The sequence below is a fragment of the Xenopus tropicalis genome, chromosome 1, assembly GCF_000004195.4.
Source record: "Xenopus tropicalis strain Nigerian chromosome 1, UCB_Xtro_10.0, whole genome shotgun sequence".
Taxonomy (NCBI): Eukaryota; Metazoa; Chordata; class Amphibia; order Anura; family Pipidae; genus Xenopus; species Xenopus tropicalis.
The window spans coordinates 45,153,549-45,167,484 of record NC_030677.2 but is presented as its reverse complement, the minus strand read 5'-3'; the positions used below and the strand labels follow the sequence as shown (position 1 = coordinate 45,167,484).

At 39.7% G+C, this 13,936-nt stretch overlaps 1 protein-coding gene across 2 annotated transcripts in view; it reads right to left on the bottom strand.

Moving 5' to 3' along the window:
• LOC101730828 overlaps nt 1-13,936 on the bottom strand; it is a 50,095-nt gene that overhangs the window by 21,783 nt on the left and 14,376 nt on the right. For both annotated transcript variants that reach the window (XM_031895436.1, XM_031895438.1), the window contains 8 exons: nt 13,336-13,721; nt 10,946-11,100; nt 10,451-10,659; nt 9,388-9,527; nt 8,909-9,016; nt 7,657-7,815; nt 6,808-6,931; nt 5,746-5,952 (listed from right to left, as the gene is read on the bottom strand). In XM_031895436.1, coding sequence (XP_031751296.1) covers nt 5,746-5,952; nt 6,808-6,931; nt 7,657-7,815; nt 8,909-9,016; nt 9,388-9,527; nt 10,451-10,659; nt 10,946-11,100; nt 13,336-13,721 — 1,488 coding nt within the window. The remainder of the gene's footprint in view (nt 1-5,745; nt 5,953-6,807; nt 6,932-7,656; nt 7,816-8,908; nt 9,017-9,387; nt 9,528-10,450; nt 10,660-10,945; nt 11,101-13,335; nt 13,722-13,936) is intronic.

Below are 13,936 nucleotides of genomic sequence, written 5' to 3'. Positions count from 1 at the left end.
GGTTAAATGAAATTAAACAGAAGTTTAAGCGCATTCCCTAAATCATTCCCTGTATCTAAATTTACTTTAGTTAGTTCTGAGGTTTCTAAGGTTATTCAGAAACACTGGGGTGTGTTAAAGGAGGGTATCCCTAAAGTAGAAGCTTTTCAGGATTTACACCTGAAGTCTTACAAAAAAATAAAACTATTGGATCTATGCTAATCTATTCAACAACAGTGGTTGCCTGATAAGAATAATGGGACTTTCCTGCATCTATTATGTAACTGTTGTTCGAATTGTCAGGGGAGTGATGTAGCTTACCATCCCCGCAAGGGCACTCCCATTAAGATGAACTATATACGCATGCCTATATATGTATTATATATTAAGTATCCTTGTGGGCAACTTTATCTGGGACAAACAAGAGAGGATCCGAGAGCATAAGTCAGCTATCAAATTGAAAGCTGTGTCATGTCATTATACTGAAAAAGGTCATGGGGTTCATCAGTTGAAGTTTCAAGTAACAGACAGGGAGGAGATAGAGCTAGAGAATTATTGAGAAGAGCGGCAATGTGAATACGCCATCTTGAAACTCTAGAATCCCATGGCCTTAATTGGTAATATGCACTCATTATTCAGATAGATTTTTTTGAATTGGGTTATTGTTTTTTTTTTTTTACAGATGTTGTGGTCTGGAAACATATATATATATATATATTGTGCTCCATGAACAATGCATATTCAAGGTCCAGTAACAATTTTCTTTCATTTTAACCTTTTCTTCTGTAATACAGCTATTTTTCATTACGCCACAAGATGGCACTATGTGAGATTGTATAAAGCTGTTTGACCATTCATGAACCAGGGCCGAGCACTGGCCTGAAACGTTGCATTGTCAGAGATCTAAAGCCATGTGATATTTAATAAAGTGATATTTAATAAATATATCATGTGATATTTAATAAAGTCTTTTTACAATATATTCTTTTATTGGTGCTTTACTCTACATTTCCGTGGAAGTGGACCTGTGTGACGTGTGCCGTATTTCTTTGATGTTTTTTCTAATTTATAGAACTTTTCGATATTTTTGTTAAAATTCCACAACTTTTTCGTGGTTTTCATTAACTTCCAAGAAAAAGTTGTATTTTGCGCAGTGACTATAGATTTCATTCAAGCTTTGGTATAGTGACTATCTTTTGGCGAGGTTGGAGCTGCAGAGTGCCATTGAGTCCTATGGGAGACTTTCCTTGGGCCAGGTTGGAGTTGCAGAGTGCCATTGAGCCCTATGGGAGACTTTCCTTGGGCCAGGTTGGAGCTGCAGAGTGCCATTGAGCCCTATGGGAGACTTTCCTTGGGCCAGGTTGGAGCTGCAGAGTGCCATTGAGCCCTATGGGAGACTTTCCTTGGGCCAGGTTGGAGCTGCAGAGTGCCATTGAGCTCTATGGGAGACTTTCCTTGGGCCGGGTTGGAGCTGCAGAGTGCCATTGAGCCCTATGGGAGACTTTCCTTGGGCCGGGTTGGAGCTGCAGAGTGCCATTGAGCCCTATGGGAGACTTTCCTTGGGCCGGGTTGGAGCTGCAGAGTGCCATTGAGTCCTTTGGGAGACTTTCCTTGGGCCAGGTTGGAGCTGCAGAGTGCCATTGAGCTCTATGGGAGACTTTCCTTGGGCCGGGTTGGAGCTGCAGAGTGCCATTGAGCCCTATGGGAGACTTTCCTTGGGCCAGGTTGGAGCTGCAGAGTGCCATTGAGCCCTATGGGATACTTTCCTTGGGCCGGGTTGGAGCTGCAGAGTGCCATTGAGCCCTATGGGAGACTTTCCTTGGGCCAGGTTGGAGCTGCAGAGTGCCATTGAGCCCTATGGGAGACTTTCCTTGGGCCGGGTTGGAGCTGCAGAGTGCCATTGAGCCCTATGGGAGGCTTTCCTTGGGCCGGGTTGGAGCTGCAGAGTGCCATTGAGTCCTATGGAAGGTTTCCAAAATCATGCACTGAAGTTTCAAAGCCAGAAAGGTTTTTGCGCTGTTTACGATTGTTTGGATCTGAAAATTACAAACTTTCGGATCACAACCACAATATTTTTGCACGACTGAGAAAATAATTTTTGTGACATTTTCTAAAATCAAAAATTATCGTGGTTACTCCAAATTTTTTCCAATCATGATTTTAAACACACAAAAATCGTGGTTTAATGAATGGGCCCCATAAAATAAGCTCTAGTTTAGTAATAGATATTTAGTGTCAGTGACATTCATCATTGTCAAAGGAGAAGGAAAGTCATTTTGGCATTTTACTGCCAATAGATTCACCAGATTAGTGCCACTTAGAATGTTATATTTATTCTGCAGAAAGCTTTACCATACCTGAGTAAAGAGCCCTAGAATCTTTCTCTGTTTGTTTGATTGCATCTGCCATTTTAGCTTGATTTTCATAGCTTCCTGTTTGCAGCTTAATGTTATAGCTCAGATTACACATTCCCATACCTTCCAACATTTGAAAAATGAAAAGAGGGACAAAAAGATTTTTGACCATGCCCACTTTTGTGGCCACGCCCCAATTACCACACCCCATTTTTAAAAAAAATACTCCTTTTATATAGATGAAATGGCGGGATCAGACGCAAATGTGCTATACCCTCATACTGTACTACCTAAGGAAAACAATATAGCAACTCCTACATTAAAATACAAATATAGAGAGAAGAGCAGTGAGTTATAACTATGTACCAGTTTTGCCCCCCCCATACAGAGTAAGCCCCCCCATACACAGGTGCCCCCCACACATTAGCCCCCCCATACACAGGTGCCCCCCACACATTAGCCCCCCATACACAGGTGCCCCCCATACAGAGTAGCCCCCCCATACACAGGTGCCTCCCCCACACAGTAGCCCCCCCATACAGAGTAGCCCCCCATACACAGGTGCCCCCCCACACATTAGCCCCCCATACAGAGTAGCCCCCCCATACACAGGTGCCCCCCACACATTAGCCCCCCCATACACAGGTGCCCCCCCACACAGTGTACCCCATACACATAAGCCCCCCATACACAGTAGACCCCCCCCCACACAGTGCCTCCATACATGCTGCTGAAGCTTCTTCTTCAGCATTAGAGATGTAGCGAACTGTTCGCCGGAGAACTAATTCGCACGAAAATTGGGTGTTCGCAAGTTCGCAAGTTCGCGAACTTTTAGCGATGTTCGCAATTTTAGGTTCGCCTTAGCTGGAGCCAAATTTTGACCTCTCACCCCAGAGCCAGCAGATACATGGCAGCCAATCAGGCAGCTCTCCCTCCTGGACCACCCCCGGACCACTCCCTTCCATATATAAACCGAAGCCCAGCAGCCATTTTACATTCTGCCTGTGTGTGCTTGTTGAGTTAGCATAGGGAGAGAGCTGTGCATTCATTTCAGGGACAGTTTAGGTAGCTTTGCTGACTAGTAATCTACTTTCTACTGCTCTGTATGTAGCTGCTGTGGGCAGCTGTCCTGCTGATCTCATCTGCTGTAACCCAAAAGTCCTTGTAAAAGCAGTTTATTACACAAGTTTAGAAATGTAGTGTGATTTCTGCCCTTTACAGCACAAAACGCAACGCTGTGTCAACAACATATTTTTCAGAGAAATTTTTGCCCTTGATCCCCCTCCTGCATGCCACTGTCCAGGTCGTGGCACCCTTTAAACAACTTTAAAATAAGTTTTCTGGCCAGAAATGGCTTTTCTAGGTTTTAAAGTTCGCCTTCCCATTGAAGTCTATGGGGTTCGCAAAGTTCGCAAAAGTTCGCACTTTTTGGCAGAAGTTCGCGAACGGGTTCGCAAACTTTTTTTGTGAGGTTCGCTAAATCTCTATTCAGCATCTCCTCTATATGCGGCTCCTTGTTCGGCGGAGCCAGGCCCTTTTATAAGAATGCGCCCGTGCGTGCGTGTGACGTCAATACGCACGGGTGCAACCTTATAAAAGGGCCTGGCTCCGCCGAACAAGGAGCCGCATATAGAGGAGACGCTGAAGAAGAGGAACTGAACGCCTCACTACAGCCAGCGGATCCCGCTGTCAGGGATAATCTCCATGAATGTCCCACATTACGGAAATGCGGGACATTCATGGAACTATCCGGGACAGCGGGATGCGCTACCAAAACTGGGACTGTCCCGTGGAAAGCGGGACAGTTGGGCGGAATGCACATTCCTAAGGGAGGGGGGAGTGAGTTTTATGAATTCTTATGGGAGAGGGGAGAGAGCTGTGCAGACTCTGGCCCTGGGAATGAAGGATTTTTCTGAGAAAGGAAGTCAGATACCATGTTCACAAAAAAGGAGAAATTCTGTGTTTCTTTTTGATTTTGTGAGTGCTTATGGCTGTATTTACATAGACCTTTTTGATAAAGCTTACTTAGTTTTTACCTTTCCTTCCTCTTTATCAGCCTAGGGACACAAATGTAGTAAATCTCCTACTTGATTTTCTATGTATGAGTAGGTAAGCTACCAGTAGAAATACAGGATTGTAATCAATACCACCAGTGGTGTAATTCAGCAGGCCCCACAGAAATAGTTTAAATCGTAGTCTGTTTCCTTTTGAGTTTTTATAATGTATATCATTCAGAACTACACAGGTTCCTCTCTATCTCTCTCTCTACTCCTCCCTTCCCAGTAGACAGGCTATGTTCCCCAGCTTGCATCTGCTAGGAGAAGAGAAAGTATCCATGAAGATATTAATGCCTCTATATAATAATTTCATATGAATATTTATATGAATATATATAATAGGCCAAATAATTATACACAAAATGTATGAGGCAAAGCAACTTATTGCCTTGAAGAGCTTACATTTAATTGTGGATACTTGGAGCAGCTCTGAGATAAGGTTCTGTAATATAACCCCGTGTCGGAATAGGATTACTGTTTACAGATTCAGCAGTATAATCAGGGCCGGATTTCTCTCTGTGCGCATGCGCGAACGCGCCCTCTCCCCAGTGTGCATGCGCAAAAGCTCCTTTAAACTCCCATACGGAGCAGTGGGGAGAGGTCCCGACTGCTCCATATGGGAGCCAAATTTTAAAATTTTCTTGCGGCGGGGCGGCATGCCGCCCCTAAACTTCTGCCACCCTAGGCCCGGGCCTTTGTGGCCTCTCCACAAATCCGGGCCTGAGTATAATACGGCTACAAATACAATTGCTGACTCACTTGTGTGTCTATGGGTTTAATTTTAATCCCAGGGAAGAGCACAGTTAGTGCTCGAAATGTTGGATTTCTTTGCTTAAATAAACTTATCATTTTTTTGCCAAGTCCTGGTGAGTGCAGCTCACTGTCTTGCTTTATATATTTTTGCTAGCACCCTGGGCATTTGAACTTTAATAGGGTGTGCTCCGTTTGTTCCTGTATATATATATATATATATATATATATATAGAAATCTAGTGATATTGGTGCACACCGGGAATCATTTAAAACATAACTTTTATTATAATAAATACATTACGCGACAGGCCAACGTTTCGGTCTGTATCTGAGACCTTTATCAAGACCTTGTTATGTTTTAAATGATTCCCGGTGTGCACCAATATCACTAGATTTCTATTTTTAATGCTTAATTGGTAGCACCCGGGTCTATGGACTACGCTTAGGAGTGCTGAATCTACGTATCGTATATATATATATATATAATATGCTACACTGAACAGGTGCTCTCTGCAGCTCAGGTATATTAGAACATGATCAATATGTAACAGAAGGAAAAGGACGATTCTGCAGATGCTGAGAACGTAATAATTGTGTTTTACCTGTAATGTTCTGAAGGAAGAGCACGCAGACTCAGTGGAGGCACAAACTATGAAATATACATGTCTTGGTAGCACTCTAGGTATCCAGGAAAGACTATCTTCATGCACTGATAACTCATCAATCCCATCCACGGCTACCATCAGAGGGCGACATTTATTAGCAAACTCCAGCAACGTGGAAAACTCATTTATTAATCCTTTCAGGTCCTTAGAATACAGGTAATGACATATTAAAACATTAACACCTTAATTATTGTCAGTATTCTGGTTATATAGAATATAGAATATTTTGTAAACTGCTAACCTGGGGCAGATTCAAGACCCACAGCATTCCAAATTAAAGGAAGACAACACCCCTAACAATGTATATATATATAATGTATACAATGTATAATATATTGCATAAACAGCTCATCTCATCTAAATAAACAATTTCATAAAAATACACTTTTTAGTAGTATGTGCTATTGGGTAACCTAAATAGAAAACTGCCATTTTAAAAATTAAGGGCCTAAATGGTGGCTCAAGGAAAAGGATGTAAAAGGACAATATTTACTGATATATATTCCAGTTTGACAAGACTCTTTATTAGGTCACTTGACATGATATAAATCTGTTGGTTAAGTATTCATTCTGGGGGTATAGTTTTCCTTTAAAATCTTGGGAGATTGCGGTTAGGAGGGCATTTGTAACATGCCTTGTGAGTATTGTAAGGTAGATCCTGTTTTGTGGCAATCTGTGAACTCTGACAAATAACAGAGGGGCTGCTGTAAGATGCCAGAGACAGTCACTATTTATTGAGCAGGGGGGCTGTTTGTGCCTCTGTGTACTGGAAATGTCAGGGCCTATTTTGAATCCCAGTGAGAGCCCGTGGTAGTGGAAGAGTCTTACATTGAGCTGCTCTGCTTTAGTGACAGAATGGAATGATAGTTTGCAAGTTTGCATTACCTGGTATTTATTTTTTCTTATTTAGTTTGTTGTATGAGTCGGTGTACTTTTGCTATAATATTATTTTATGATTAGTTGAGTATTCAGTCTAATGATGCCTGACGATACTGATACCTCAGAAAAATCCATTGTGATGTTGTAGATTTCTGCAATCTGAAAACAAAGACTGTATAGCAACATGCGGGGATTTCGACTTTCTCCGGTTCTACCAATAAATCTTGTCACCACTCTAATGTCCCTGTTTGGTGGGAAAAGAAAGACACAAAATAATGTCAGACACATCTGTAGAGTTACTAAGGTGCCCAGTGAATGTACAAGAAGGACATTGTTTTGTTTTCAGAAACAAAATTTCTAATCTCGTATCTGGGCCAAATCTATTTTAAATAACATTGAACATGGACTTAGCAAGGGCCCTGTGAAGCTGGGAATTGTGCTTAGGCACTCACGCTCACTCTCTCTAATTCTCTCTCTCTCTCTATATATATATATATATATATATTTATATATTTATTTATTTGTCAAGGTTTTTGTCCCAATTTGGGACCTTTCTCAAGACAAAAACATTGACAAATAAATATTTTTTTCACCACAGTAGTTTATATTGTCAAATTTACCTGAAAGTCATACTTATTATTCTAAAAGTCAGACAGTCAAACAGGGAACAACAAACATTTGCCAGTGGTCCTGGTGCTGGAGTGAATTTTCACCTGCTTATTCCGTTTCTTGATTCTGCAGCCACATGGCAAACCTTGCCTTCCAGCTACACCTGACTTATTACAGTGAATGTGGCCTTGAAATGGGGGGTGTGCATGTAGGTGATTATAAACCAGATTATAAGCCAGATAAACCACACTACATAGTGACTCGAAGTACAGGAATTCATTTAAAGAGGATTAAAAGTTAAAAATAAAATGTAACTGTCATTTACTAATCAGCCAAAACTCCTATGCATAAAACACTTACCTTCCTATCCACTGGGAAGCCAGCGTAGCGATTTTGGCAATAATTGAGCTTTTTCCACTACCCGACTCCCCATGAACCACCACTAGTTGCTTGTTGGCAGATGTTATGCAGTCTTGTAATTCTTGCAGAAAAGACTCACGGCCCATGAAGCAATTTACACTATGATACAAAAATAGGCAAAAAATACTTAACTGCAAAGATATAAAAGCTCCATTCACCCAGAGAAACTATAGGAAATTAGTTACAGAAAGCAAGAGGAATTGGTCTAAAAGCAGAGCTGTCCAGGTGAAAATCCACAGGTGGGATGTGACCCTTTATAGTATTTTATGATCCTGAACTGCTCAGTTTCACTAAAGATTTATTTGAATTACAAATTTTTTTTAGAATGTCGGGAATATCAGATAATTGTCTCACTATCTGAGAATGGGCAGCACAGACATAGGATTTAATGATAAATAGTTTTGATCAAGGACCTTGGTTTAGATATGGCTTGGTTTGAATCCCAGCCCCTTGTGACTTTTGGCAAATCCTGGCACACATAACTTTGGCATGCATGGCATGACCTGCTTGCTTTATTTAGGATTAACAGTTAAAGTTTTAGTTGGTCAGTTGTGCCATGTTCTCCTAAATACAGTGTATGCCTATAGGGTAGTGAAAGACATGTAAGTTTATAGTCACACACTGTAAAGCCCCTAAAGCAGATATTGTCCTTTCACAGAAGCAGTCATGAAAGGGGCAGTAAACCCTCTATTCAACATAAGTTCAATAAATAGGGCTAAACTTACTTTTTGCCTATGGGTTTAATCATAAAAACAAATGATTTTTGTAATTTTTTTTAACTAAACCAGGCAAACATGAAGCTCATGCTCAGTCCTTTCAAGGTAGATAATTAAATTAGAATAATACAAATCAATTTATCCAAGGCACATCCCACGAGACTAGAAAATTTCTTGCAGGAGTCACTGCATCAACAGACTTTTGGCATCTTATTTACGGTAAATTAAATTTAACCTGTGTAGCTCTATAGATCTCGGAAAATCTTTGGCATAGATATATAGTGTTATGTCAAACCTCTTTCTCTGTTTTCTATGTTACTATTTATAAGTGTCACAACTCATCTACCAGACGAACAACTCGGCCAAATACACATTTTTGTATATGTTTAAAAAAGTAATAAATACAAAGACATCCAGAAAATGCATTCCACATTAATCATACTTGTATTTCAAATATCCATAGCGACAGAACTTACAGTGTGTGGCAGTGCTTAGCATGTTCCAAAATCTCTTCCTTTATTTGATTTCTGATAGAATCTCTCCTTGTGCAACTTTTTTCAGTTTCGTTAAGATAATTCGTTATTCTACACAAAGATGGGAAGGATTACAGGTTGTAATTAATTATTGAATATTGTTTTCAAATCACTTATAGCTAATAATGCTAGTTTATTTTTTCACCAATTTTTCTTGTTAGGTTTATGCACTGTCAAGTAAACGTAAAAAAATCCAGTGCTACATTACCCCAGTCATCCAGCCACTGAGATTAAGCAAATATAGTTATCTGAGTGTTTCATGTGCAACTCTCAAGTGGGGCAGATACACTTCCAGTAACTAAAATTACATTATTCACAGTTGTTTTGTAGTTTGTAAAAACGGATATTTCAGAAAACCTTTGGGATTATTTTTGGACCCACTAATGTCACAGTGGTACATTAAAAACATATTGTGTACCAACCTATTAAAATGTGCAATGACTTTTTTCCGAAAGTCATTTCCCAGGCGCTCCAAATAATAGGCATGAGATCTGTTGCTTACAGGGTTGATTCCATCCCAACCCCAGCTCACAATGTATTCAGAGATATTTGTATGGCGCAACTGAAAGATAAAATTATAGCACCATAGGAAACTGTAGGAATACAAACTGAGAAATTAGAGCCACAATTAACAGGTTTTAGATTTGGTGAAAGAGATAAAAGGGCTCATTCTACTAAAAGGAGGCAAGGTGCACAGTGTTTTCCCAAGTTTGCACTTGAAAGGCAATGACTTGCACCAGCCAGGTAAGGGGTGGCATGTGGGCCAAATACATGCCTTTATTTATTAGGTTCTACAACAAATACATTTGGATGCAAAGTATAGCAAGACCCTTGTAGTTACTGTATGCCTAGTTAGGCTCCCTGGCATAAAGGAGCAAAGTGCTTTCTCTCTTGTGCTGGATATGTTATAAAAGGTAGCACTGCATAGGGACTTGGTGTAAGTGCTCTATGAATTGCTTGCTAATAGGTGCAATGGGACCATTACTAAGCACCTGCATCCATCCCCTCCAAAAATACAGTAAGGTTTGCAAGATGTACTCCTGCAAAAAAATCCCTCCCTACTATCGATGGATGTGTTCTGTCCTCTGAGTTAAAAGCCAAACAAAGAGTACAAACAAGTAGGTCGCTGATCCCCAGTGGCTTATGAACAACATGCAGCTTATCACCCCCTTTGATGTTGCTCCTAGTGGCCTCAAATTAGGTGCTTATTTTTACATTTCTGACTTGGAGGCAAGTTTAGGAAGCCCAGAGACAGAGTTTTACTCCAAGCAGAGCCTCCTGCAGGCCAGCTGACCACATGGGGCTAACAAAATAGCCAATCACAGGCCTTATTTGGCACCCCAGGAAAATTTTTCATGCTTGTGTGGCTCACCTACACTTTTTATATCTGAGTGTGGCTCACAAGTAAAAAAGTTGGGGATCCCTGAAGTAGGGTCTACAACATACAAAACCTCCAGGAACTACTTGAGCCAGAAGGATACTTACTCTCTGGTGAATGCTTTGGATGACACCCTGCTGTGCATCAAACAGGGTCTTGTTGATTTCAGATTTTGTTGGAAGGACATCAATATATTCTGAGACTCTATTGCTTGTCAGGTTATACTTCACATCACTGATGATCCGTTTAAAGCAATGGAAGTAATCTTCTGGTGTGCCAGCCACTTGAAAGGCTTGGTCAATCTCTTGCTGTACAACTTTATACATGAAAATACACACAGTACATTTTTAATTAAACATATGTTATTTAGTATTTACCTAGATTTGGGCTCCATCTGTTAGGTTTTGGTGTTTTGCATCCTACAAAATTTTTATTAATTTCTCTCATGCTTTATTAAAATTATTCTGATTATGCTACTGGCTACAAAACAAAGAAAATTTATATCCTTTATTCTACAGTTTTTCACCCAAAATATTGGTCATTTTAGACATTAACATTATTTAAGAGTTTTTTTTTTCCACTATATTCAGTGTTCAAATTACCTGTTTTTAGAACGCTGTCAGTCATTTCTTTCCCAAAAGCCAATGTCATGTACTCTTGCAATATGTCATAGAGTTTTCGCAGTGTATTTAACCATTTAGTCTTAGCTTGCTGTCTGCGAGCAGGGTCTCTGCTGAAAATGTCTCCATAAACAGTGCTGCGGGTACGAGGGCAAAAAAAAAGGGTAAAGGAATATACCCATAAATTTATAAAGTCACTATACTTGGATGATCGTCAAATCTGCCTCTGTAGCTCTATGTGAGCTTATACAGTATCAGACTGGGCAGCCTAGGAACCCGATATCCATCACCCACTGTTACAAACATAGGATGTGTGCAAAATGATATAGGAGTTTCATAGGTTTACAGTGCAAATTAGGAAGGTATGATGGAAATTTCTCTAGACTTTGGTCAACAAGGATATTCTCTGGTGTTCTGGCAGGGCAGTCTGACCCTGAGATGATATAAAAGATATACTCAGGATTCATAATGCAAAGTTTTGTCAGAAATAATTTACATGCACTTTCCTTAGTGGAAAGATTAAGCAAAGTCTCAAGAAGAAAAACAAGACTGTCACAGCTATCAATCACCGACAACTTGTAATACAAAGCAATGAGAGGGTCACAGTCTGTTAAACACTAAACCTGCTCCTCTGAGAGAAATACCAGTTCAGCAGGAAATTACCTTTTATTCTATATTAAACAAATTGCTTGTTCCATGATTAGGAAAAAGTTAAAAAAAAATATTTTTATTATAATAACCACTCTGCAGGTCTTCAGGATTGCTGTTTAGTATTTGAAATTTACAAAACACCAAAAAAGCCACCCCACCCACAAGTACCAGACCTAAGGTTGGGCGGCCACGGCAAGCCCCTGCCCCGGTTGCCCAAACGCCCCCCCTTCCCGGTGCTTGTCTCCTCTGTGTGACTCGCCTCACTCCATCCTCCTCTCCCCACCATTTGCATTAGTTTTTTTTTGTCGTCAAAACAAATGGTTTATATTGGTAACTGAAAACAATGTGTAAGTTTTGGTAGTTGTGTGATGACATTTTTGTTTCTTTCTATAAAATAAAGAAACCTGTTCAATTGTGCTTCACGAATGGAACTCTTGAAATTGCATAGTCATAATGAAAATAGAACAAAATCAAAAATGTGATCCTCTGTGTCTTACAGGGCCTGCAGAGTATGGTTACAATAACTGTGCTTAATAGTGCCAGGCAATGTTGCAGCAGTTGATGCTAAGACAACAACCATAGCACATTTAGGACAATGGTAAACGAGCATTTTTAGGGGAAAAACTGGGTCTTCTACCACTTAAAACAGCCAACCTAATAGCTCTTTTGCACTGGAAGTAGGGTAAGATGGGGAGCAACACTAGTGCAGAAGGGCCCGCTGAACTGGCTTACTTTAAGTCAAGCAGTTACAGGTGGTTGTCTCCCTTGTCCTATACTGTCTTCATGTTCTTTTCTTTTTTTGTATTAGAGGCTGTTTTTGTTGTCAAACAACATTTGTATTGGTTACTGAAGAAAAAATATTTACTTTCAATTGTATAGGGATATAGTACATTTTTTGTTTGCCTAGTAAAGTGCATTTTCTGTTAGTTGCCTGAATACATTTTACATTCTTTTTTTACATCCTCTTCTTCATGACTGGGATTCTTTATTTGTGCAGAGAAAAGTGATAAATATGAGCTACTTTATGTGATAAACAAACCTACAACATTTCAGGGGGGGAGTGACCACTAATTATTAGACAGCCCTCTCTTTGTGGTTACACTAAAAAAACAACTTAGCAAAGAAATGTTTACATTTTTTTAAAAATGTAAAACTCCAGTTCATTGCAATCATACAGGAATGTAGAGTTTCAATTCATCAACAATTAGGAAAGTGAGAAGTGCTTGGGTTCTTACTAAAGTGCCAGTGCTCATAATGAAACACATTAGTGCAACATTTAGCTCGGTAACAGTTTCACAATTAACTCATTAAGCTCCCAAAACGACTTTCAATTTCAAACCAAAAAATCCACTTTCAGTAAAGAGTACAAATGAATTACTGTTGCAAATAACTTAATTCACACAAATAATATATTTGAGTAGAAAAAATAAAATAGTACCTTGATTAAAAAATGTAGAATTGAAAAATAGAAAATTAAAAGATGGTGAAGATATCTATTCCTTTGAGGGAGGAGGCAGGAACCTGGGGCTGCGGTCTTAATTTTGACCTTGCCTAACATTGCCTAACCACAAGGACCATGGAAGGTAAATAGAAATCATATAGAGATCAAGGGGAAGAATTAATTACAAATTAACAAGAAACACAGCCACCCTACAAATGCTTACTCTTACCAAAATGTTACCTCATCATCGCTAAATATAAAAGGGTTTAAGAGTTCTCACCTGATTGGCTGAAGCCTGTATACACTAGGATCAGCATTTTCATCCAGCAGGTACCACCGAGTCAGAAGTTCCAGTTCTTTGTCATATTTCGCAGAAGATTTCTTTTTAAATTTAGCTGAGCCATTAGCGAAATGATTGGTTTCTGTATTGGTTGTTTGTAGGGTATCGTGCTCTAAAGTTTTCTGCTGAAAGACGGTCCCATTATGCTCTTTATCATCCTTCCCAGATGGCGCAGGATCTTCTGGTGGCATGACTATTATAGCAGTCACACTATTCTGTTTCGCTTCTTTCCTCCTCATTTCCACTGTGGCTGTAATAACCTCAAAGGTTTCCTTGGCAAATGTCACTGGAATAGTTATCTGATCATACTTCTGTCCCATAAAACACTGTTATAGAAAGCACAGATTAGCTGCTTGGCAGTACATTATTTACACACACACACACAACGAACTTCCACATAAAAACCCCATATACACTAAGTTGTATAATAATCTTATATTTTTTAGCAGTCTACAAAAAATGATACTACTTGTTCCCTGTTCATATGTTTTATTCCCTCACTGTAAACTTTCTAAGGCCAGCATTTTTTCTTTGGGTTAAA